At 54.6% G+C, this 24,155-nt stretch overlaps 7 protein-coding genes across 7 annotated transcripts; 4 read left to right on the top strand and 3 right to left on the bottom strand.

Moving 5' to 3' along the window:
- The first annotated feature begins 1,154 nt into the window (after positions 1–1,154).
- CDEST_05175 (Putative BRO1 domain, ALIX V-shaped domain, BRO1 domain superfamily protein) lies at positions 1,155–7,654 on the top strand. The gene is made up of 5 exons (XM_062921334.1): positions 1,155–2,667; positions 2,748–3,177; positions 3,267–4,418; positions 4,483–6,227; positions 6,371–7,654. Exons 1-4 carry the CDS (start codon positions 2,390–2,392, stop codon positions 5,590–5,592), a joined length of 2,970 nt encoding a protein of 989 aa, XP_062777385.1. The 5' UTR covers positions 1,155–2,389; the 3' UTR covers positions 5,593–6,227; positions 6,371–7,654.
- On the bottom strand, positions 6,063–7,575 carry CDEST_05176 (Putative glutathione S-transferase domain superfamily). The gene is made up of 4 exons (XM_062921335.1): positions 6,997–7,575; positions 6,879–6,899; positions 6,586–6,822; positions 6,063–6,522 (listed from the first exon to the last, which is right to left on the bottom strand). The coding sequence occupies exons 1-4, from the start codon at positions 7,138–7,140 to the stop codon at positions 6,361–6,363; spliced, it is 564 nt and encodes a 187-aa protein (XP_062777386.1). The 5' UTR covers positions 7,141–7,575; the 3' UTR covers positions 6,063–6,360.
- A 5,633-nt stretch (positions 7,655–13,287) lies between the features above and the next one.
- Positions 13,288–16,306, top strand: CDEST_05174 (Putative G protein alpha subunit, helical insertion). The gene is made up of 6 exons (XM_062921333.1): positions 13,288–14,217; positions 14,284–14,629; positions 14,694–14,822; positions 14,877–15,006; positions 15,064–15,302; positions 15,352–16,306. The coding sequence occupies exons 1-6, from the start codon at positions 14,094–14,096 to the stop codon at positions 15,449–15,451; spliced, it is 1,068 nt and encodes a 355-aa protein (XP_062777384.1). The 5' UTR covers positions 13,288–14,093; the 3' UTR covers positions 15,452–16,306.
- A 571-nt stretch (positions 16,307–16,877) lies between these two features.
- CDEST_05173 (uncharacterized protein) lies at positions 16,878–17,571 on the bottom strand (the record flags this gene model as incomplete). Its single annotated transcript, XM_062921332.1, has 2 exons — positions 16,878–17,212; positions 17,262–17,571. 2 exons carry the CDS (start codon positions 17,569–17,571, stop codon positions 16,878–16,880), a joined length of 645 nt encoding a protein of 214 aa, XP_062777383.1.
- Positions 17,572–18,102: 531 nt separating this feature from the next.
- CDEST_05172 (uncharacterized protein) lies at positions 18,103–18,285 on the bottom strand (the record flags this gene model as incomplete). The annotated part of the gene is made up of 1 exon (XM_062921331.1): positions 18,103–18,285. The coding sequence occupies one exon, from the start codon at positions 18,283–18,285 to the stop codon at positions 18,103–18,105; it is 183 nt and encodes a 60-aa protein (XP_062777382.1).
- A 461-nt stretch (positions 18,286–18,746) lies between these two features.
- CDEST_05171 (uncharacterized protein) lies at positions 18,747–19,537 on the top strand (the record flags this gene model as incomplete). Its single annotated transcript, XM_062921330.1, has 3 exons — positions 18,747–18,753; positions 19,065–19,228; positions 19,274–19,537. The coding sequence occupies 3 exons, from the start codon at positions 18,747–18,749 to the stop codon at positions 19,535–19,537; spliced, it is 435 nt and encodes a 144-aa protein (XP_062777381.1).
- On the top strand, positions 18,991–23,061 carry CDEST_05170 (Putative glycosyl transferase, family 35, phosphorylase pyridoxal-phosphate attachment). Its single transcript, XM_062921329.1, has 7 exons — positions 18,991–19,381; positions 19,566–19,814; positions 20,086–20,406; positions 20,476–20,741; positions 20,798–22,224; positions 22,289–22,361; positions 22,418–23,061. The coding sequence occupies exons 2-7, from the start codon at positions 19,646–19,648 to the stop codon at positions 22,823–22,825; spliced, it is 2,664 nt and encodes an 887-aa protein (XP_062777380.1). The 5' UTR covers positions 18,991–19,381; positions 19,566–19,645; the 3' UTR covers positions 22,826–23,061.
- The last annotated feature ends 1,094 nt before the right edge of the window (positions 23,062–24,155 follow it).

The following is a 24,155-nucleotide window of genomic DNA, read 5'->3' as shown; positions in this document are numbered from 1 at the left end:
TGTGTGGGATGGAGATCGCGCGGTTGGATTGTTGGCCGCATATTGGTCCATGTGTGACGGATATTTGAACAGGATGATTGCGCAGAACGATAGAATGATGAGCGGTTGGGTCGCATAAGCGGTCGGTCTCATTTGAAGATCATTCTGTCTTAGATCAGCTGCAACATGATGAGAAATGGTTCTTTGGCGGCAGCAAACAACGAAAACCACGACGGCGGCTACAGTCAGTTGAAGACTCTTTTAGGTGAAAGAGACCTCAACCTTGCAGGCAGCGGGCCGTTCAGGTCAGTTGCGAGAGGATGATGCCCGCGCGGGGCTGGACCACCCTTGGCTCGGCCCATATGGGGCCACGAAGCGCCAGGCCGACAACGGCCAATGAGGGGCCATCATGGAAGGGCGGCTTTCTCGGTTGCCCGTCACCTGCATGGCGGGTGGGAAGGGGCGGAGAGCCAATGTCGTCGCACAAAAGCCGGGCTGCTGAGGTGTGTGTACAGTTGCGGATGTGAGATGTCTATAAGCGGCGAGAGACGGGAGAGACGGTCTCGATTGAGGCAGAGGCCGAGATGTTCGGCGTGAGAGTGCAAGAAGGAGGAAGGCGCCGAGTTGTAAATCTGCAAGGTGTGGAAAGTATTAGACGCTGGCAAGTTGTCGTCACTGCAGTCGGGGGTACATGATGGAGACAGTAAGCAACAATGTTGCCATGACAAGAAAGTGGTACAGTCCGATTAGGGGAAAGGGAAAGAAAGACCACATGGAACATCACGAAATGGAATGCAATGGCCGGCTAGGTCGACAAGCTCGGGACAACCTGACGTGGGGTGGAGCGACGGAGGAGCGTCGCATCGGGCATGTCTCACTACGGTACAGTGGAGGTCGAAGGATAGGCCGTCTAGGCATGTCGATGCGGGAGGTGGATTGCACGAAGTGAGGTGACAACTGGGTGATGAGAGAGGGTCGATCCCATATCGTACGTACAGGCTCACGATAGCTGCCCAATAAAAATGAGTTGGAATCTCGTCGAATGTCGAGCACCAGGGAAAGTGTTGGAACGCGCAAGAAGAATCCTAAGGATATCAGTCAGTCAGTCGGTGTAGAGAGATCGGGCGGCATCCTCAGGTAAAGTTGTCCATCATCGTATAGAGTCGTTGGTGGCTGCCTAGACGGGTATCTAGGTTTCTAAGTAGTTAGGTATTGGCAGGGATGAAGGAACGAAGCAAACTGATTCCAGTCATTGCGTGTTTCTTTTGAGACTCGTGATTTCCCTCCGAGTCGAGTGCCAGCATCCTATCATCCTACGTACACACGAAGGGCAGCATCCACCTCAAAGCCAGCCCCCCCCCCTGGCCCCCTTAGTGGGCAATCATCACTGTCCAGTACTCGGCGGCGGCAGCAGCAGCAGACTACCTAATCCACCGAGGTACGTTATGCGCCAACGTCAGCACGTACAACAAGACGACGTCGTCGACGACGACGACGACGACGACGACCAACCACCAAACATATATCACTGCCACGCATGCTTCCCAGACACGAAGTCGAGAAAGGCACAGACAAATAGACAGACAGAAAGACATACAGACGGCCGTGGTCCCGCCTTCGAGCTCCCCCTTCGAGCTCCCCTTCGGACTTCGTTTGTAAATTACCATCGCTCACCTTGCCAGGTCCCCCAGCATTATGACCTCACCAGAAGACGAGCTCGGTGCATTTCTTCACAAGCAGTAATCGACGGCAAAAACAACAACAGCAGCAGCAGAAACAAGCAACGTGGACTTCAGAAGTTCTGTCCCGCCAACCTTCGTCTTGTGCAAGATAGGTACAGGGGTAGATACGCTGCTGCCATTTCGGCCTACCTCCACCCGCACACCCTGCACCCAGCACCCAGAACTATTAAGGCCGGCCGCAGACAGCAGCCCAACGCCGCCCGTCACCGACAAGATCAACCATTGCGTCCTCCCCATCAGTACCACCGACCGGGCTGCCCAGCGAAAACGCACTCTCACGTCAGGTACCGGGGCTTGCAGCAAGAGTACGTACTTCGTATAAGTGCACTGACGCCCGACTGCTTCCACCCTCCACACCTCTTTCAATCCCAATCGTCGCTTCACGCCCCCACCCCGCACTCCGCTTACCTACCACGGCAACTCAGACACTCACAGCACCAAGCCCAGCGAGCGTCCTGGCCTGGAGAGCTGCATCCATCCACCTCCCAGCTGTCACTTCTTCTCAAGGCCACCTTTGGCGAGGCCCCGTATGCCACCCAATCATCCTAACATCTGAACAAGGCTGCCCGTCTTCGCAAACCACCCGACCGAGTGCGTTTCACTGTCCCTCCCGCGACAATTCCCCCGCCATCCTCCGGGCCGAAACCTCGTCGCCTCTGTCTTTCAAAATGACGCAGTCGCCCATGATATCGTCGCCGCTCAAGGCCACAAACGAAATCGACTGGGTCACCCCGCTGAAGGACTACATCAGGGACACATATGGTGATGATCCGGAACGCTATGCCGAGGAGTGCGCCACCCTGAACCGTCTGCGACAGGACGTGAGGGGTGCCGGCAAAGACAGCACCTCGGGCCGCGATATGCTCTACAGATATTACGGCCAGCTTGAGCTTCTTGATTTGCGCTTCCCGGTCGACGAGCAACATATCAAGATCTCCTTCACATGGTACATCACTCACCAACCCTCCCGCTTTGCCTTGCAGCCCAAAGCCCCGTGTGCGCATACTAACACCCACCACCTCGCAGGTTCGATGCCTTCACACACAAATCGACGGCCCAATACTCGCTCGCATTCGAGAAAGCCTCCATTATATTCAATATTTCAGCCGTTCTGTCATGTCACGCCGCTCACCAAACAAGGTCGGAGGAGCCGGGCCTCAAGGCCGCGTACCATTCCTTCCAGGCCTCCGCTGGCATGTTCACTTACATCAACGAGAACTTTCTCCACGCTCCCTCGTCCGACCTTAGCCGTGAGACCGTCAAAACCCTCATTCACATTATGCTGGCTCAGGCGCAGGAGGTCTTTTTGGAGAAACAGGTGGCGGATAACAAAAAGTCGGCCCTTCTAGCCAAGCTTTCCAGCCAAGCAGCGTCCTTATACTCGCAGGCGGTAGAAGGCGTCCAAGACAACTTCAATAGAGCTATATTTGAGAAGGTTTGGCTGCTCATGGTCCAGGTGAGAACTGCCGTCCAGCCACTCCCCTATATAGCCAACCCCTGGGTTACTTCCCACCAGGTTTTCTTAAGTCAAACTAACGATGTCAGGTCAAATTCAACTTCCTCAGCTCCATGTCGCAGTACTACCAGGCACTTGCCGACGACGACGCTGGCCAACACGGAGTTGCTGTTGCCAGGCTTCAGATTGCCGAAACACAAGGGAAAGAGGCGAACCGCATCGCTAACAACTTCCCGAACTCGGTGCCACCCAGCTCAAACCTCGGTGCCGAGACCGGCGGTATCCTTGTCGACTTTACGAAACGGCATTTGGCAACCGTACAGGACAAGCTCAAGGAATTCAGCAAAGACAACGACTTCATCTACCATCAGAGTGTGCCCGCGGAGGCGAGCTTGCCACCTGTTCCCAAGCTCCCAGCATCGAAGCCGATCCCCGTCAGCGAACTGTACGCAGGTCAAGACATTCAGCGCATTACCGGCCCGGATCTCTTCTCCAAGATCGTGCCTCTAGCCGTGACAGAATCGGCCAGTCTTTACGATGAGGAGAAGGCCAAGCTAATCCGAGCCGAGACCGAAAGAGTGGATACCGCCAACGGTGAGATGGCGGCAAGCTTGGACTACTTGAGGCTTCCCGGTGCTCTTCAGGTACTGAAAGGAGGGTTCGACCAAGAGATCTTGCCGGATGAAGAGTTCAGAACGTGGTGTGAAGACGTTGCCGGCCACGAAGATCCAGCTGCCATATTTGAAACGTTACGCTCCGATAAGGAGATCATTGTGAGTACGCTGGAAAAGAGTACAAAGCAGCTGGATATGGAAGAGAGCGTGTGCGAGAAGATGCGATCCAAATACGAGAACGACTGGACACAGCAACCGAGCTCGAGATTAACATCGACGTTGCGAAGCGACATTCGAAATTACCGAGAGGCGTTGGAAGAGGCAGCAAGAAGCGACAACCAACTGGCGGCGAAGTTGAGGCAAAACGAAACGGAATTCCAGGAAATGAGAGCTGCCGCCACGCATGGAGGCATCGACTCTCTGTTCCAACATGCTGTTAGCAAGGTTCGCGGGAAGTCGAGCAATGTCACGAGCCCTTCCGGCAACGAACCGAACCTGTTGGACGTCGACTTCGAGGAAGGGGGGCCGAGTGTCGTTGACCAAATCCACAAGGTGGAGGAGATCATGAAGAAGTTGAATCTCATCAAGAGAGAACGCAACCAAGTGTTGAAGGATCTCAAGGAAAAGGTACGAGAGTCAAAGCAGTCGAGAGGAGGTGGGGAGGTTAGACAGACATGCTAAACATCAACAGGTCCACAACGATGACATCTCGGAGATTCTGATCCTTAACAAGAAGTCGATTACAAACTACGAGAACCAGCTTTTCCAGTCAGAGCTGGAGAAGTTCCGCCCTTACCAAAACAGACTGCTTCAGGCCAACCACAAGCAGTCGGCATTGATGAAGGACCTGACGACTAGCTTCAACACTCTCCTGCAAGACAAGCGAGTCAGGTCAGAACAGAGCAAGTACGAAGCCATCCAGCGGCAAAGGGCTTCAGTCATGAACAAATACAAACGGGCGTACCAGGAGTTCCTCGACTTGGAGGCTGGTCTCCAGGGTGCGAAGACGTGGTACGCCGAGATGAAAGAGACGGTGCAGAGCCTTGAGAAGAACGTCGAGACGTTTGTCAACAACAGACGCTCCGAGGGTGCTCAGCTTCTCAACACCATTGAACAGGAGCGGTCGACTCGCAAGGACGCACATGCAGAGTTGGAACGAGAGCGTCTGCGCGGACTGATGGAGCGCATGTCTATGGAGCCCCCCGCACCTTCACCGAAACCTGCGTCGAACCGACCTACACCTTCACCGCTGAACTTCGCCAACACCTCGTCGACACCGCGATACCCCCCGACCAACTTCTCCGGACAGTACCAGGTTCCTCAGTCTCCGCCCCCAACCCAACAGCAGTACCCTGGCTTCGCTGCCCCTCCGACTTCCCAGTCATACACGCCTCAACATGCGTACGGCCAGGCGGCGTACGACCCAAGCCAGTACGGCCGCACTCCCGGCCCGACATCGCCGCCTCCTCATCAATCCACGTTTGGTCCGGCTGTTCTTCGCGGCCCAGCCTCGCCTCCGCCCACGCAAACGTCGTTCAACCAAGGCCAGCAATACGGTGGCTTCCCTAACCAGCAGCAACAGATGCCCGCTGGGTTTGTGCCACCACCTCCACCCCCTGGCCCCCCGCCACTGGGCCCTCAGCAGACATTCTACGGTCAGCAGGATTACCAGCAGCAGCAGCAGTCACAGAACTACCAGCAGCAAACCCCCCATAGTGCGTATCCATCAAGCGCGCATCCGCGGTCGGCTCAGCCTCAGCAAAACAGCGATCCGTGGGCAGGGTTGAACGACTGGAAATAAACCATCATCTGGCTTGTAAGTGGGGGGAGGGGTGGCAGGATGCTGTGATTTTGTATGCCGAGTCGATATGGGTTGCTTGAGACACGGTGAATAGGGAATGGGCATCTAGATAGGTAGCTCGGCGGCCCCAGCCTGAGTGAGAGTGTGCATGAACCCTGGAGTCTTGGTCGTTGATCGCGATTTAGTCTTTGTGGTCCCTCCCTGTACATGGGCCGAGTCGGGTATGCAAACGGCCATGACGAGCGAATTATGAAGGCTTGCGAGTAGAAGAAAAGGCATTGGAAAGGACAGGACTGGAGGTGGGAAATTAGCATTAGCCGTAGCTCACTGGAATAGAAATGATGACTGCACAGCCGGCTGGCGGCACACCGAGTCCATCACAAGCCTCCCGCTACCACGCGGTACTGCCGGCCCGGTCAAAGCACCTTGCGACTCGGTTCTTCTCCCTCTTCTCAGCGCGCCGCCTGCTCATGGTCTTCAAGACGTCGTCGAGGACGGGCCGGGCGCGGACCCGGGCGGTCCAGTCGGCGTAGTCGGGGTACTTGCCGTCGATGTCCCACTTAGCTGTTCAGGAGATACCACGTAGACGTCGGGCGAGTTAGTTCCCAGTCTTGAAGGCCATGTCAACGTAGATTCTTAGGTTTTTGGTCTTGTCAGTTCTTCGGTTTGCACAGCAGTGGGCCCAGAGCCTGGGTGAGTTGAGAACGTGATCAGGGACAAGTGCGAAAGAGGGAACTTGAGAATGGCGGACAGCAGGGGTAGGTAGGGTCAAACGCACGCTCTGTTTCTGACGAGGTACTGCTTCCCCCCGAGGGCGCGGTAGAGGACGGAGAGGATGCGGACGGTTTGCTCCTCGTAGCGCTGCTTTGCGCTAGGAACGTCCTCTGAGTGGAGGATCTTGACCCAGCTGAGCTGGCCAAAGTAGGGGCCCTACATCACATCGGATAAGGCGTCTGTTTTCTGGTGTGTTCACAACAGAATAGAAACACGTACCCACACGAAAGCTGTCGCGAAGGTGGGAGCGAGGAGCGAACCACCGGAAGCAAAGGGGAGAAGGGGGGGAGGGGGGCTACGAACCTGGCGCGATATCTGGAAACACGGCCGCTTCTTCACGAGAAACTGTTGCGGCGACGACGGATGCGAGACCCTGCCGCTGGCGTTGTAAGTCTCGACAAGGCACTTCAATAATGGCGCCGAACTCCCAGAGGGCGAACTCCCGAGTTCGGGTCCCTAAGGGCCGGCAGGCAGCGGTTGGGGTTGATGAAGACGTAGGGCTCCTCCTTGACGACGGCGAGGTCGACCATGACCTTCCTGTGGTCGTCTCTGTCAGCGTGGTTGCCTTGCCATTTTCAGCGTCGTTTTTGTTTGTTTGCTCGCCGGGCTGGGACACACGCGCATTCTCACAGGGGGAAGCTCGAGCTCCTCCAGGATCATGGCCACTTTCGCCGGATTAGGGGTGTAGCCTTTGGGTCGATTGTCAGTAAGATGGCCAGAACCGAATCTGAGCTTGCCGTGGCCGTAGAGGGCAACGGTTTCCGTGGAAGACATAATGTCAGGTCTTCGGTTTTAAGGAATTTTCTTGAACAACTGCTTGACTGGGGTTGTAAACTGTTCCTTAATGAGAAAGGGCGCTGGAACCCAGGTTGTCTTAAATTACCCTGTTCACGCAGATAGCCCGATGGCGAGGTCGAAATAACTACTCACGGCTTTTCAGGGCTCGTTCTCTGCACGTCGTTGCTCAGCAGCTGGTGGGAAGGGCCCCCGCTGCCTCCCCTTGCGTGACGACAACATCTCACGAGCCCAAACTCATTGATGCTGACCAATCACACACACACACACCTACCACCACTTCTAGATGACGAAACCCGAGAAGGTGCTTGATCAGATCCTCGAGATGACTGCAGCCGGGCCGCATGTCTATCGCGAAGCCGCGAGTGTGGTGTTGTTGCACCTTGCAGGCCGCTCACAAAGATGGGCCAGTACGGCCGGGCGCCGCACGGATGAGACGGGCGCTAAGATGGCGCGGCCGGCAGGACATCGGGCAGTTTTCATGTAAACATACCGATGTCTTGATCACCTCTCGGCGACCTTGGTTTACCTATCCTTCTCCCTTCACTTGACTGATGCTGGTCCACGGCCTTCCTCACTTTTCGTACGGACACGGACTACCAAGCAAAAATGAGCAAGCCCGAGGCACCATCTCCGTCGTGCTGCCGACCGGAGATGGCAACGGGATCTGAAGATGCGAGCGGGATGCAGTCCTCGCTCCGAGTCAGACTCAATCGAGACGGATGAAATCGAGACCAGCGTTTCCAGGTGAGAAGGAGTTTCCCCCCGGACCCTGCGACCATTTCAACAGCACGTGGGTGAAGGGAACTTTTGGCCGGACGATCGGGTCGGGTCGCCACACCCTCGACAACGCGACCCGAAAACAATAGGCTGCCCCCCCCCCCCCCCCATTGCCTCATTCTCTGGACGATTTCCCGCGAGCCAAACTCGAGACTGAATCGTGCCCCGAGCCTCATTCGTTCGTCCCGCGCCCCGATATCGACATACTCACTCGTCCCTTCCAGGCGGGGGGTGCCACGCAGCACTTCATCAGATATTAATGTGGGCAAAAAATGAAGGAAAAGGAAAAGGAAGAGAGAGAGGAAGAGAGAGACAAAGTTTGTTCCAACGCTAGTCAGAACCGCGGCTATCATGGGATGACGTGAAACATCAGGACAAGACCGTAGGGTGGAAAGGGACAACTCAAAACTGCATCTTGGAACATCCTCGACCCGGAGGGGCCACTCACCTGAACTTTGACGACTTGGCAGGCCATACCAGGTGAGTTTGCCACGTTTTCTATCGAAGTCATGTAGAGCTTCCCACCCTTCTTCCGTTTCTTCTTCTTTTTGGGCCAGAACCATCCCACAGCAGAAGCCCAATAGCCGCAACAAAACTCTTTTCGACATGGCCACTTTTTTCTCAATAAACGCGGTTGTTTTTTTTGCCGATCCCTCGTATTTATATCTTAGCTCCCTGTACCGGGAGAATGTAGCCGCTGGTAATCGGATGCGCCCTTGCCAAAGTAGTTCACCCCAATCCTGCGTGTGTAGCAGCGAGAGTATCTCCTTGATGCCGCTCGTCGCCCACCACCTTCGATTTGCCAATAAGGACGCGGAACGTCCTGCCACGTGATCCCCTTATGAGGGTTATCAAGGATGGTGTTTGGAACGCCGGCTATACCCCGAAATGCCAAGGGCCTTGAGCGCTATCGCTATTCGCTGATCGTGACTGGTGTGGTCTTGCTCCTATGATACGCATACCTGATAGCTTCAGGCCTGGCATCGAGCCCTAAACCCGGGTATGGCAAAGGGGCTGACGCTTCGAGACACCAGCTTGTCAAGCACTGAGTAACCACAGGAAGGCCAAGGTTGCGCCATGGGAGGCTGGATAGCAACGGTTTCGACCGGGACTTGTCTCATTCAGGCAGCTGATAAGAGCAGCCGACCAGGGGATATATCATGAATATCACTCCAAGATAGTGTGCAAGTATGAGGGTTTATCGAAAGTGAAGTTTAATTCGCAGCTTGACCGGTCCAGGTAAATCTTGCTTAGCAAGTCGCCGCGCTTTGAGACGGGGCTGCTCCAGCCACCGGACGACAACGGAGCTGCACTGGTCACTCGGCCCCTGTTGTGGAATGATCAAGATGAAAGAAACAAGAGCTGTTTGGCTGTCTGGGGCGGCCAGGCCTGCGGGCCCTTCAAGCTCGGAGCGCTGAGACTTAATGCCTTCTCTCTACCACGTGTGGCCTCCCCCCCTGCCGACATCTGTTCCAGGAGGAGGGGGGAGGGGGCTTATGAACACCCAGACAGGTTGAGGCTAGCCGATTGGGCGAGGCGTTCCAGGCACACAGCCGAGAGGGCGAGCCGATCAACGCCAATCATCTGACGAAAGCGTTGACGAGGACAGGGGTGTCCGGTCATCAAAGCCCAGCGGCAGATGGAAGAAAAGACAGGCTCTTTGCCAGGCCTACCTGATACGAACGCAGCCGGCACATTGCTTTCGAAGCAGTTCCGTCAGGTCTAGAATCCCGAGAAAACGACAGCAAATGGAAAGTCAGTCAATGACACCAACTTCCTTCAACTGAGCACTTGGTGAGTTGTTTGATAAGAGCACAATTCAGGAACCCAACTGGCGAATAACGGCTCGGATGTACGCGGCAGACCGTTGATGAGGAGAGAGACGCAATCGAAAGGGCCTGGAGAGAGGCCCGTTCAAGCTGGAACCAGCGCTGTGAATGTGCCCAAAGCGTGTATAAAGTTTTCAAGCTGGTCTGAATTCCTGGCGTCCGACGGGGATGTGGCCATCTACCATCCTTCGCATATTCCACTAGCAGTGCATCGTGAGCACATTCACGATGGACATAGGCACGCACGATACTGGAAAGAGCCAAGGCCTAAAGGCCAGAAGCCCAGTCGACGGAAGTGGCGGGCGGTCGGGTTACTGGATCCCAGGACGATGGCGTGCTGCGACGCTGGAACGTGGCGGCAGGCTAGGCGGAAGGAAACCTCTGCTTCGGCATCTATCTGCAATGGCATCGTAACAGCAGCAACGCCGACGGTTTGACTGTCTGCAACATGGCTCATATCTCCCGCGTCGTCTGGACGCATCGATGGTGTAGGATGCGCCTTCGGTGTAATGCGGGGGGTTGGCCGATACATGAATAGGCACGTTCAAGCGCCGTAAGAGGCAAGGGCTCGATGCCGAATCGGCAGATCTCTGCGGTCAACTGGAAGGGAACGAAGACCAGCGGCAAGCCACCGCGATTAAAGCGACGGGTAAAAGTCATCCGCCGGTCCTGTTCAAACTTTGCGTCGGGCTGACTGACTGCCACCTTGGTCGTCAGGGCTGGCGGCATTTACTAGCCTGCCTCAGGTCAAAGGCCAGTGATCCGTTCAAGCCGGAAGCAAAGGAGATGATCTTCGCCGAAACCCAATGCCGGTCTGGGTCAATGGCGCCGTCGCTGGTGAAGAGCATGTTGATGACATTTTGATGGCTGTCCGTTCCAGATGACTTCATTTGCGGTGCTCTTGGTTGGAAAGGCTCGAAGGGTGGCAATCGTCCAATTTCCAATTTCCAACTGACCAACGTTCAACCCTTGAATAAACCGCACGGAGCAGGGTCTCCCTCTATGTTGTTGATTGGTGGACCGGGAATAGACTCAGACATGAGACTGTAGGACGACGAGGTTGAAGGATCATTACTCGGGAGCGGTGACTGAAACAACTGTTACATTGCCTGGCTCCCCTTCCCTTCTAAGTTCTGCCAGCAAACCTCCGCGCTCGCTCGTCAAAGCTGTCTGGGTGTCTGGGGCTGCCGGATGCGGGGACGCGTTGCTGAGCGCGGTCAAATCGTGTGGCTTTCCAGGATGTACTGGAATCTTCCGGGATCCGGCCGCAATGCTTTGCCTTGGTATAAGGGGGTATGATTGGTGAGCAGAGAGACCTCGAAATGAAGATTTTCCCGAAGAAGGAAGAATGACAAACTGGTAAAAGAAAACATAGATGGGCAAAAGTAAAGCAAGATGAAGAAGAAGAAAAAAGTGGAAGAGAAAGAGGACGACGAAGAAGAAGAAATGAAATGGAGCGAAAAGGCCACTGGATCCCGACACTCTGGTTTGCGGCAGGAGACGAAGTGCGCATCTTGGGGTAGGTGCCGATACCTATCGGGTTGGGCGGATCTATTTAGCAGTTGCAAAAAACTCACTGAAGGAAAAAGAGAATGTGGTAAAGGCGAGGCGATACATATCGTCATACTTGTTTACCGATGCTGTACAAGACGAAGATGCCATCTTTAATGGCTGGACCTTGTTTGCCAGCCCACTAACCACTAAATGTGTGTACCCAAGACCCAAGAAATAGACGCTGTGTGCGTGAGAACGATGCACGTGTATCGAAAGCAAAGTAAAAGTCAAGGCCATGAGGTGTATTCGTATGTGTACCTGTATGTCCATTACAAGTAAACCTTGGCCTGGCGAGACACCACGACGTGTTCCTCCTCGCCAACCCGGATAGACAGGACATTCCTTGTCGCTTCCATCTTCACAATAGACTCATCATCTGCCCCGATTGCTTGCTGCCTCAAGTAGGGTGCTGCTCCCTCTGCATGATCCTGTATTTGCTGTAATGAAAATAGCCCAGGGGTGCAAAGGCAGACAATAAATAAGTGTCAGAAACCACACGGCCAAGTCAGTCGCCAGGGATTCTGGCAGCAGAAATGTCCCGAAAGGCCCAGGAGATTAGTGAGGTACGTACCGTGTGCTGTAAATATCTGTCGAAACCCGAATTGAGCAGGGCATGCATCCAACCACGAGAGAGAATGGCTTGGATGCCATGCATGCGGCGGAGGGACAACACACTAAAACGAGTGGAGCTGGCCCGTAAGGTGGTGGTGGACCGCCCTACCTAACCCAGATGAGAGAGCTCCAAGACCAATGACTGCTGAGATCCTCGGGAGCGAAGGCTTAAGGCTCGCTCATGAGTCCGCTCTTGAAGCCGAGCGAGGCATCGAAGTGTGAAGAAAACGACGACTGGATGTTCCCGTCCAATCCCCTTACCCAATGGCCTACCCAAGGTACCCACGCAGTCGAGGCAAGCCCATATCGAGAGCTGAGCTCACTATTCAGACTCTCCTGGCCTGCCAAGTCGTATACCACACTCTCCCACACTCGTCCGCCCTCGGTGCCCCGGCTCTAGCAGCGACGTATGGCTTGTGCAGGGCATCTGATTGCGTAGGTATCTCAAGGTACCTTTTCCGTCCTGCGTGTCAGCGTTGATTCCATTATTATGTACTGATGGAGATTTCATCCTTCACTTTCATTGCTTCCCTCACATCTGCCCTGCCCCGGTCCGGCCTGTTTCCCCCTCCGGACGAGCCAAGACCATCCCAATTCGATTGAAGAAGTTGGAAAGGCCGAGTCCGTCCGCAGTAACAGACACAGGCATATCGTCGACGCACAAGAACCATTGGTATCAGATCCACACCCCCAACCACATATGCACACACACACACACACACACACACACACACACACACACACACACACACACACACACACACTCACTCACTCACTCACTCACTCACTCACTCACTCACTCACTCTCACATACACCACACCACCCGCACCCGCACCCGCACCTGCCGCCCTGGCCTTGCCGACTGAGCTAGACCTGCTGCAGTTCTGTGCTGGTTGTCCGGGAACGTGTCCCTGTCCCGTCGTCAACACTGCGTACTGATGAAGACCGAAGGGCGTCATGTCCGGGCTCGCTGGGTCTGACTGTGTAAGAGATATCTGTTGTGTGTGGTGGTGGTGGTGGTGGGGTGTGTGTGTGTGTGTGTGTGTGTGTGTGTGTGTGTGTCGTCTTGACTCTTGCCTACTGGTCCCAGTCTCCCTCTCCCTCTCCCTCTCTTTTTTTCTCTCTCCGCTCCCTCCCTCTCCCTCGAGTGTCGCCCCCCTGGTCTCTGTGTCTGTCTGCAGCGGATAACGGTGCGAAGTTACCGCTGCTGCGGTCTACCTGCTCCTACCTACTACCTCTTGCGACTCCAGCCTGCCACTAGTATCGACATTGCGCTTTCCTGCACGACGGGATTCCTTTTTCCATTACCCACACACTCCTCTCTTCCTCACTAACTCTCCCCCGCGCCAACCCATTTCCTCTCCCTCTCCCATCATTTTCCCTTCCAGCCTTTCAATTACCAAGTCTCTGTTACTGCAACTTTTCGACATTTGATAAGCAGATCCGAGCAGGACTGTCAGGTTGATCTCAGTCATCATATTTCCCTTTGTTGCACATGCTTTCTGTGACGCTGGGGCCAGCGACGATCCAACAAGGCTCTCACTCTCTTCCTCCTTCGCTGGGTTGCCCGGTACAAGAAAGGTACATCGCTGCTTAGCTTGGGCCGCACCCAATTGCACTTACCCGCCCGTCTGTCGAGGTCCTGGTGATACCCACATTTATTCCACCGACACTGTCCTTGCTCGCCCGCCTTCCGGTCGCACTCTCTCGTCTCCCGTTCTTCGCTACCCATCTTCCTCACCACTTCCCGCTCTTCCCCGATTTTCAGGGTCGAAGCCTATTGTCCTTTCATCCTCACGCCCTGCGATATCCGATTCCGAACGTCCGTCATCGTCGATTCTCGATTGCTGCCATCGACTGGTCCTTGGCCGAAACTCATCGACCGACACGCTCGCCTTGCCGCCGAGCCCGCCGCCGACGAACCGCCGCATCAACCAACGACCGCCTGCCGACATTCTCAGCCTTGCGATTTATCTACCATCTAGGAATATCACCTAATCATACTATGGGCATTTAACGTGCGTCCACTGGGAGAACACACGCTGCCTCATTCCTCGCATCCTTGGGAGCCCTGCAGACCCGAGGCACCAAACAATTCTTGGTCACATCATTGCTACGGTTAGTGGCTCGACTTGAGCCTCGCCACGCCTGCCAAAATGGGTGCCTGTATGAGCTCGAACAACGAGGAGGTAGAACAGAAAAAGAAGAGTCAGGCGATCGATAGACAGCTGGAGGAGGACTCCAAGAGGTTACGCCGAGAATGCAAGATTCTCCTGCTCGGTACGTTCTGATCGCGCCCAGGCCCGGCCGCTCCCTTTGTCGACCAGCACGCTGATAAATACGTAGGCTCCGGAGAGAGCGGCAAATCCACCATCGTCAAGCAGATGAAGATCATTCACTTGAAGGGCTACTCCGAAGACGAACTATACAATTATCGACCGACCGTCTTTAAGAATTTGGTGGAATGCGCGAAAGCAGTGATACAGGCGATGCGGCAGTTCGATATCGAGCCCCAAATCGAAGCAAACAAGGCATATGCCACTTTCCTTATGGAATACACAGCCGAGTCTGGTCCCCAGGCGCACATCGATCCCCAAATCGGCGTTGCCATTCAATCTATATGGAGCGACCCTGCAAGGGAGCAGCTCATGGACAGGCAGACCGAATTCTACCTGATGGATTCAGCAGAATAGTACGTTCCCCTCATTCCGCTTTTCTGGCTTTGACGGGAGTGGCAGCTGACCCTACGGTATCAGCTTTTTTCAAGAGGTTATGCGCATCGTCGCTCCCGACTACCTCCCCAACGAGATGGACGTTCTCAGGGCTAGAACCAAGACGACTGGTATATACGAGACAAGATTTCAGATGGGCCAGCTCAGCATACAGTGAGACTCAACGAAAGACGCTTGCAATTTCGGGACACGCTAACATAGTCCCAGCATGTTCGACGTCGGCGGCCAAAGAAGCGAAAGGAAGAAGTGGATTCACTGCTTCGAGAACGTCACGTCCATTATTTTCTGTGTCGCTTTGAGCGAGTACGACCAAGTTCTGCTCGAAGAGTCCAGTCAGGTACGGATAACCGGAACCCCATGCCGTCGACATCACTACAGAAACTAACAGTTGCAGAACCGAATGATGGAAAGTTTACTACTGTTTGATTCCGTGGTAAACTCAAGATGGTTCATGCGTACCAGTATTATCTTGTTCCTGAACAAGGTGGATATTTTCAAGCAAAAGCTTGGACGTTCACCGTTGGGCAACTACTTCCCTGACTACTCTGGCGGCAACGACGTCAACAAGGCGGCCAAATATCTCCTCTGGAGGTTCAACCAGGTCAACCGAGCACACCTCAACCTGTATCCCCAGTAAGTGACATTGTATCGGGGGTGGGGCGGAGAGCTAACCAGATGGTAGCCTGACTCAAGCAACCGACACGTCCAACATTCGACTAGTGTTTGCGGCAGTCAAGGAGACGATCCTAAACAACGCTCTTCGGGACTCGGGAATCCTATAAGACCGGAACGACTTGGATCACCCATTTTCTTTTTCTGTTTAATGTTTAGATTCATCTCCTCTGTTGCGGGTCAGCGTTTTACAGCATTGCCGGGCGTTGTGGGCGGCACTTCGTTTGGATGGCGTTCACTCTGGTTTCTACGCTCGTTTTCGATACGACACGGTCGAGCGAACGGGTTGGTTGGTGCCTTAAAATCGACAGCGACAATTCCCCTTTGCATTCCGGAACCCGAATCTTGAAAAAATTCCAAAAAAAAAGGGGCATTCGCAACCGGTTGCTGCCGCCCAGGCGAGAAAACCGGGTGTCGGGGAAGAGAGTAGGTGTGCACTTGGAAGCTCTCTAGGCGAGATATATGCCGGCCGTTGTCTGGAGTACGGTATTGGGAAAGGGGAGTTGAGAGACGAAGTGATGAATGGACCATTCGTTTGGGACTGATGCTTGGAACTGTGGGGTGGGAGTTGCAGGCATAGCGAACATCGGTCTGGCCATCTCGAAAGAGCCGGGAGAGCACAGGGAACTGACTTTTAGCTGGAGCGTTGCGACAGCGAAATGAAGCAAATCTCTGCATGCATGCACCTGCGGCAGCTCGAGGGAGGATGTGCGGAAATAGAGCCTGGTTAGGGCTCGACAACAAGATGACACGGCATCCAGAGGTCGTGTGCGACTGCGAAAGAGAGCGTCGGTCGATTGATGAGGTTTTTGACGGGAACGACTATGGATGGGGGAGCTCTGAGGAAGGCTTCCCGACGAGAGGGAACGCTTAAGCGCTGGCTTGAGGCCTGGCATAGATGGCTGTTATATCGTATTAATACCGCAAGGCTGTGCGCGCTCAAAGCGGTGCATCTGTTTCTCACCACACACAGTACACAACCATCTTCGCCGGCGAGTATTGCGGCGGCTGTGAAGGACAACAGACAGCCTTATGTTTCCAGGGTAAGGATTGCCACTCGTCGGTCTATGCCGTGTGTTGGTGGGGGGGTAATACTTAGTGGGTGGGCCATGTGGGTGGCCTTGAAGCAGGGTATACCGGAGACAGCACGATGTGAACGCGGCATAATGGCATTGTAAGTCACCCAGCCACTTGACTGGAACCGTACAAGGGTAGGAGAGGCGCGCAGAGGGGCATCGGGTGAAGTTGGGGTGGATTGCAGGACATTGCATTGCATTCCAACCAGGACGTGGGTGTTGTGGGTGGCGGTCCGCAATGTCGTGTTCTGTCAGACAGTCTCACTCTGCTGAACCACTGGGAAAGGCGGGGTATGTGAGGTGAAGATGATTGTTATTGTTGTCTAGCCAGTTACGTGCTTGGGCATCTCTGAAGAGAGTCGAGGAGTCTAGATGTATGTAGACAGAACGACGGTGAATGTCGTCTTCTGTCTGCCCTGCCACCGTCGAGGATGAGAACAACGGATAGAGGAGCTTAAGCTTACGACATGTTTGGCGTAGGCGGCGTTCTTTCTTCTCTACTTTGCCAACGTAGAAAACTGTCTCCAGCATCTAGGGCTCCTTGGAAGGGAAAGGCGGCGTCTCTTTCCTCTGGCCCAGGCCATGCCGCAGCAGCTTGGCCCCACCCGTATTGAGGGGGGTATCCAGTTGTTATGGAACCCGGTGGGGAGTTGTGTGTAACTGTTGGTTGGAGTGCCAGGGCCGTCACCAGGGTTCGGGCAGGGTAATAGCGGTGGGTGCCGTACGAGCACCTACATCGTATAAAGTATTTAGGTAAAGTATTTAGGTAGGAAGCCGACATGTTCAAAGGCGCGCCTGGGAGGAGACAGGCATGGTGGAATGGGTTGCTTGGAGAGGAAGAGACTCGGGGACAGTGAAGCGCTGCGGTTTGTGGTGCAGAAAACCAAACTCGGTCGGGCTTTGAAAGTACGGTCGGTGGTGACGGGAATGCAATGTGTGGATGCCGTGCTGGCTGCTGATATTGGCGAGGCGAACCATGACCGGGGAACCGGTGTGAGACTTGCCGCCGTGTCCCGCGTTCCAAGGTGAGGACGCCATGCCAATGTCCCGTTGAGGTGTGCCGGTGTGAAATGAGTGAGTTGCTGGGCCGGCGTGTGCTCCCGAACCTTCGTTACGTCCGGGTTTCCTTTTTTGGGAGGGAGGAGGGAGTACATATCGTCACAGTCGGGCCATCCCAATCAAGAAATGCTGTTAGACGGCCTTGGGTCCTGGGCTTTTGGAAGAGCAGGAGGCGGGGCGTCCATGAGGATTCATTCTAAAGCTCCTCTTTCCCCTACTGGGCCAGTTGTACTTACAGTTAGGTAGACCCAACGGAGTGCCTCGGTGTAAGTGCCGTCCCTGTTGAGTTGATGTACCACTAGCCTGGTGGCCGCCGTGGTCACGCTAAACATGCTGGCTGCATACGGTTGTCGAGGTGCAAATACATCTGCTTCACACCTGTGAACAAATGGAAGTGAGCACTGCATCTTGACCGGTAACTTGGTACTTTTTTACTCCTTCTTCTAAGTAGGAATCCGCATAGGCAGGTGCACAGGAAGCCAGGTACAGCGTGTAAGGACCAGTATTGGGTAAGACATATAAATACATACCTGTGCTTTTCTGGCGCTGATGCACTTGCTACCTGCTCTATTAGGTCAACTTTGGCCTCAGCCGGTAGACCCTACAGAAGCATTGCTGCCATCAAGCTAAGGGGTAACTGTGTCACTGTTGCCAGGGTGCTCGCTTGCCTCACGCGTCACCCCGCATTGTTCGTAGCTCGATGCATCGCGCAAGCAGCCAGCAAGCAGACAACAAGCAGGCAAGGGCTCGCAATTGCATGCTCTGGTCCCCCCGATCCTCGAAGCCACGACGCCGCGGGGTGAGGTCATTTCATGCAGTTTCCCTCCTGAGCATTTTTTTTCGAGATGGTTCTTGTCGACATGGACACATAGGCACGCGGGTAACTATGTGAGAGGTGCCCTCGACCTAGGCACTGGCTAGATCAGAGCGGGCGGGCCCGGACACATTGACAAAACCTTGATGGAGGAGACGCGAGGGATAGTATGGGGCTCCGGCGCCAGAGCCCCCCCCCGGCGTATTGGATTTCTGGTGTGAGCGGGTTGTCAGATCAGCCAAAGTCTGCCACTCCATTTGCCTCCTTCGTCCAAGTCCACAGCTGCGAGACAGTCAATGCTAGGTTGTTTGAGGGTGCCATATTGCTTCGTCCTGGTGCCTTCGCGAGCTGGATGAGTGGTGCATTTGTGCAAGATCCAGTCGATGTTGTACGCGGCCTATGCGTCTCTACAATGCCTCCCGCACCCACACCCACGCCCTACCTTCCATCTCGATGATGCACTGTCAGAGGCAGCAAGCTAGCTACCTACCTACCTAGGTAGGCACGGACGGTGAGGTAAGGTTGGTAGGTAGGTAGGTAGCCTCCCATCCATCCATTGCTCATGTACCTCCTCCAACTCGTCCCTCTCCTCCTCTTGCCGCATGTACCGTAGTCCATAAAATATGCCATGGCTGACTGAGAAATATACATGCCTACCTTTCCTCATCTGTCCAGCTCTTTCTTAAGCTCCCACCGTCCCCCTCATCTTTCCTAACTTCTTGATTCTTTCTCCTACTTTACCCCTCCTCCTCTTTCTTCCTTACACCTGTACAGTCTTCACGGCTACACTCTCCAGGCAGTTTCGCCTCGTTAACCCTCTCCCGTCTCTCAAGCTCGTGTCTTCCAAGTACGTCTACCGGCACATATCATCGTACTTCGTCCTCGAGCAGTTCTTGCAGCCCAAATCACCTCGGCAGCGCCATCTAGCGTCGTCCATTGTTCAGCAAAGCTTTCGCTCCTGAGGACCAACTCTTCTGGCTGAGACGCTTCGCTTCGTAGGCGCTGCGCTGACTGAGGAGTACGGCCGTGAGTGGTGTGGACTGAGCTTCAAGCACTCTAACACCCCGCCTCCCCCCACCGAAATCCTTGACGTACGTCCTGTTTGCTGCGCTTGTCATAGAAAGTCTGGACCTCTTCCTCCATCGTCTCTCTCCTCCCCCCTCCACCCATCACTCATCGCCTACGATCGAGTGGTGTTTCGATCACCGCACTCTTCTGTCTCTTTCTCGAGGGGCTATCATAGCTAACAGGACGGCTGACGGCTTTACGAAATAGTCGAGCTCCGTCACTAGGCCAATTGAGTCTCCACTCCCTCAATACTTCGTTTTCGTAAGCGTACTCAATCACCCACGAGAATGTCGGGGTCCACGGAACAGCAGCGCATTCCTTTGCGCGAGCGGCGTCCTTCCACCGGTGCGCCCATCATCGACGTCCAGGGCAGTGTCGGTCCGGCCGGTATCTCTCGCCCCAAGCACAAGAGAACCTTTACCGGCTTCGGCGCTGGCGAGATCAAGAGCGTCGAGGGTCAGTCATAGTTTTTTTTGGTCTCTCCATTGCATGATTTCTGGGGCATATGCTATGTCGCCTGCCGGCTTCCGACTTTTGCGGGAGAGCTCTCGTGGAGCTTTGGAGGGGCAGCTCTTCAGCTCAGACCCAAATACCCCGCATTGATCGTCGCGAGCTCCATCACGCCACATAGACCCAGTAGCTTCGTTCCCGCCCTGCCACACTTCATCCTCGGCTGACACCCGTTACCTCAATAATGAAAACTCGCGACTGACGTTCCTTTCCATAGCTTCGATCCCAGAGCCCCAGCGTGAGGCATGGTCCAAGGCCCAGGCCGGCCCCTTCAAAAGCAAGGAGGAGTTTGAGAAGGAGGTTGTCCGCCATGTCGAGACCACCCTGGCTCGCAGCATGTTCAACTGTGATGAGACAGCTGCCTACTCCGCCGCTAGCTTGGCCTTCCGTGACCGTCTGGTCAAGGAGTGGAACAAGACTCAGCAGCGCCAGACTCTCGTAGACGGAAAGCGAATCTACTACTTTTCGCTCGAGTTTCTCATGGGCCGTGCCCTCGACAATGCCATGTTGAACGTCGGTCTGAAGGACGTTGCCAAGGGTAAGTGAACGCCAAGGGCCATAGGCGTAGTTGAGATAGCCAGGAAGATAAATGCTGACAGCTTTGTAGATGGCCTTGACGAGCTCGGTTTCCGCATCGAGGACGTTATCGAACAGGAACACGATGCTGCTCTCGGCAATGGCGGCCTGGGTCGATTGGCTGCCTGTTTCCTCGACAGTCTGGCCTCCCTCAACTTCCCCGCCTGGGGCTACGGACTGAGATACAGATACGGCATCTTCAAACAGGAGATTATCGATGGCTACCAGGTCGAGGTTCCCGATTACTGGCTTGACTTCAACCCTTGGGAGTTCCCCCGCCACGACGTTACTGTTGACGTGAGTTGAGCCAACCAAACGGTATGACCTTGGAGGGCATGCTAACAACCCCCGAGATCCAATTCTTCGGTCACGTCCAGAAGTCAACCGACTCCAATGGCAAGACCGTCGCTAGCTGGGAGGGCGGCGAGACAGTCACCGCCGTGGCATACGACGTTCCAATTCCGGGTTACGCGACGCCATCCACCAACAACTTGCGTCTGTGGTCCAGCAAGGCTGCTAGCGGAGAGTTCGATTTTCAAAAATTCAATAGCGGTGACTACGAAAACTCGGTCGCCGACCAGCAGCGTGCCGAGACTATCAGTGCTGTCCTATACCCCAACGACAACCTCGAGCGTGGCAAGGAGCTCCGACTGAAGCAGCAATACTTCTGGTGTGCTGCGTCTCTCTACGACATCGTCCGCCGCTTCAAGAAGTCTAGACGTCCCTGGAGGGAGTTCCCTGACCAGGTCGCCATCCAGCTGAACGACACCCACCCCACACTCGCCATCGTCGAGTTGCAGCGTATCCTGGTGGATCTCGAGAAGTTGGAATGGGATGAGGCGTGGAACATCGTCACTGCCACGTTCGGCTACACCAACCACACGGTTCTTCCCGAGGCTTTGGAGAAATGGCCCGTTGGCCTAGTCCAGCATCTGCTTCCCAGACACTTACAGATTATTTACGACATCAATCTGTTCTTTCTCCAGAGCGTCGAGAAGATGTTTCCCAACGACCGCGACATCCTCGGCAGAGTCTCCATCATCGAGGAGTCGCAGCCCAAGATGGTGCGCATGGCATTCTTGGCCATTGTTGGCTCCCACAAGGTCAACGGTGTAGCCGAGCTGCACTCCGATCTCATCAAGACCACAATCTTCAAGGACTTTGTCAACATCTACGGCCCTGACAAGTTCACCAACGTCACCAATGGCATTACCCCGAGACGCTGGCTGCACCAGGCCAACCCCCGGTTGTCCGACCTGATCGCATCCAAGACCGGAGGATACGAATTTCTCAAGGACTTGACGCAGCTGAACAAGCTCGAGCTGAGCGTCAACGACAAGGCGTTCCGCAAGGAATGGGCCGAGATCAAGTACGCCAACAAAGTCCGCCTGGCCAAGTACATCAAGACGACGACGGGCGTCAGCATTAACCCCGCCGCGCTCTTCGACGTTCAAGTCAAGCGTATTCACGAGTACAAGCGTCAGCAGATGAACATCTTTGGCGTCATCCATCGCTACCTTACCCTCAAGGCCATGTCCCCTGAGGACCGCAAGAAGGTAGCGCCGCGCGTTTCCATCTTCGGCGGAAAGGCTGCTCCTGGCTACTGGATGGCCAAGCAAATTATTCATCTGGTCAACAACGTCGGTTCCGTCGTCAACAAGGATGAGGACATTGGTGATCTGCTCAAGGTCATCTTCCTCGAGGACTACAACGTCAGCAAGGCCGAGATGATCATCCCTGCTTCGGACCTTAGCGAGCACATCTCCACTGCCGGTACTGAGTAAGTGTTCCCAGTCCCAGCATAGTCTCCCAATGCCGTCCGTTCCAGCTAACAAGACTTGCAGGGCCTCAGGTACCAGCAACATGAAGTTTGTGCTCAACGGCGGCCTAATTATTGGCACGTGCGACGGCGCCAATGTAAGTGACACGACGGGATGGGCCCGGCTGGACGACGATTGTTGACACTAGCGTAGATTGAGATCACGCGCGAGATTGGCGAGAACAATATCTTCCTCTTTGGCAACCTTGCCGAGGATGTCGAGGATCTCCGCCATGCCCACACCTACGGATCTCACTCCGTCGACGAAAACCTTACCAAAGTCTTCTCTGCAATTGAGAACGGAACATTCGGCTCCGTGTCCGACTTCCAAGCGCTCATCTCGGCGGTGCGTGATCACGGTGACTACTACCTTGTTTCGGACGACTTCAACAGCTACATTGAAACACACAACCTCGTCGATGAGGCGTACAAGAACCAGGAGGAGTGGATCACCAAGTCCATTACCAGCGTTGCTCGCATGGGCTTCTTCAGCAGTGACCGCTGCATCAACGAGTATGCCGAGGAGATCTGGAATGTTGAACCGCTCAAGGTCGAAGACTAGACTAGAGCCAAGCGCTACAGAGACATGGGGAAGAAGACATACGGTTTTAAATGACCCGGATGGCGACTAGCTGCTGGTCAGGCGTGAACGGTACCGAGTGCCTACTGCACACTCTTAACTCCTAGGAAGGCGCTGGGCGAACCAACAGTACTAGATAATATCTTCTTTGTATACGTTATTCCGGTATTACAAGATTGGAACTTTGCAACAGTAATTGAGAACTTGGCGAAGTTGCTGGCTGATGCTTGACCTAGACGTATGTGGATGAGCTGCCTCTGCAACCATTTAGAACGGTCTCGAATGGGTAAAGTAATACGGAGCAGGGATGACAAGGGGAGCAGCGACGGGACGAGCAGGGAGGGCCCTGGTGGAAACAGTTGGGGCGCGATGCTGCTCGAGTGACGTCACTATGTCCTAAGGCGACGACAAGGAACCCTCCTTAGCACCACAACATGGTCAGAAACAGGGTCAGGAGGAGAGGCGGGGGTCTCGCCGACCTGAAGCTTGTATTGTTTTTCGGGTACGACTTCCAAAAGACGTGAGGGTAAAGAAAGGGCGGTCAAGTCAGGCCTAAGTAGATGCCCATGAGAGGTAAATGATTTGTGCAATGCTGTCATGGCAGGCGTTCTGGAATTTTGGAAGGCAACATCGCATGCAGGTTCCAGAATCGGCAGCCCGCGGATCAGAATGGCAGCACAGCTGTTCGAAACAAGTCGGTTGCATATACAGCAGCTGCGCGTGGACACAACGCGCAGATATGCTACTGCGCTACCAGAGCACCTACTTCGGCCGCGATGAAAAGATAGGATTCGCCCGGGGAGATTGGTCCGGAGAGGAGAAGAAGAGGGGAGGGTTGTTTTCTGTGGTTTTGTGTGCGGATTGTCGTCACTGCTTCGAGACCCTGCTTTTGGAACCTGAATCTTTCCCTTCCCTGCTGCAAGAGAGAAAACCAAGGGACTGAAGTCAAATAAAAGCTACCGTTCATTTCTTACCCCCCCCCAGCCTTGCCGGGCAGAGTGGCAGAGAGAGAGGATGCAGTATGACATCAGAGGAACGACAGGAACGGGCGGGTTCCTCTGTTGGGTCCTGAACGTTTATGAGCCCACTCTGGCCAGCAACGAGGTGTTTGGTTGGCTTGGTCGGGTACTTCGCACACGTGTAGAACCTAGACACCGAAAAGATACGTTTTTGACGGAGCCGTGGGGAAGTGGAAGGGAACTACTGATTCGTGCTTCAAGGTTTATCTGGATTGGGGGGTTGGAAAGAGTCAGTCGTGATTGGGATTTGAACTCATGTGAATATCATCTGGTTAGGCATGACTCCTTTTTGG

Source organism: Colletotrichum destructivum, chromosome 3, assembly GCF_034447905.1.
Source record: "Colletotrichum destructivum chromosome 3, complete sequence".
Lineage (NCBI taxonomy): Eukaryota > Fungi > Ascomycota > Sordariomycetes > Glomerellales > Glomerellaceae > Colletotrichum > Colletotrichum destructivum.
The sequence above is the reverse complement of the archived record's forward strand: the minus strand, read 5'-3'. Positions and strand labels throughout refer to the sequence as shown.

What these genes read in the sequence shown, in the direction of transcription:
- CDEST_05175 (XM_062921334.1), top strand. Translation starts at nt 2,390, where the DNA reads ATGACGCAGTCGCCCATGATATCGTCGCCGCTCAAGGCCACAAACGAA. An exon ending in TTTGGCTGCTCATGGTCCAG is followed by an intron (nt 3,178 to 3,266) that starts GTGAGAACTGCC and finishes TAACGATGTCAG; the next exon opens with GTCAAATTCAACTTCCTCAG. An exon ending in TGAAGGATCTCAAGGAAAAG is followed by an intron (nt 4,419 to 4,482) that starts GTACGAGAGTCA and finishes AAACATCAACAG; the next exon opens with GTCCACAACGATGACATCTC.
- CDEST_05176 (XM_062921335.1), bottom strand. Translation starts at nt 7,140, where the DNA reads ATGTCTTCCACGGAAACCGTTGCCCTCTACGGCCACGGCAAGCTCAGA. An exon ending in AGGAGCTCGAGCTTCCCCCT is followed by an intron (nt 6,900 to 6,996) that starts GTGAGAATGCGC and finishes GACCACAGGAAG; the next exon opens with GTCATGGTCGACCTCGCCGT. An exon ending in TCGCGACAGCTTTCGTGTGG is followed by an intron (nt 6,523 to 6,585) that starts GTACGTGTTTCT and finishes GATGTGATGTAG; the next exon opens with GGCCCCTACTTTGGCCAGCT.
- CDEST_05170 (XM_062921329.1), top strand. Translation starts at nt 19,646, where the DNA reads ATGTCGGGGTCCACGGAACAGCAGCGCATTCCTTTGCGCGAGCGGCGT. An exon ending in TCTGAAGGACGTTGCCAAGG is followed by an intron (nt 20,407 to 20,475) that starts GTAAGTGAACGC and finishes ACAGCTTTGTAG; the next exon opens with ATGGCCTTGACGAGCTCGGT. An exon ending in ATCTCCACTGCCGGTACTGA is followed by an intron (nt 22,225 to 22,288) that starts GTAAGTGTTCCC and finishes CAAGACTTGCAG; the next exon opens with GGCCTCAGGTACCAGCAACA.
- CDEST_05174 (XM_062921333.1), top strand. Translation starts at nt 14,094, where the DNA reads ATGGGTGCCTGTATGAGCTCGAACAACGAGGAGGTAGAACAGAAAAAG. An exon ending in ATGCAAGATTCTCCTGCTCG is followed by an intron (nt 14,218 to 14,283) that starts GTACGTTCTGAT and finishes ATAAATACGTAG; the next exon opens with GCTCCGGAGAGAGCGGCAAA. An exon ending in CTGATGGATTCAGCAGAATA is followed by an intron (nt 14,630 to 14,693) that starts GTACGTTCCCCT and finishes CTACGGTATCAG; the next exon opens with CTTTTTTCAAGAGGTTATGC.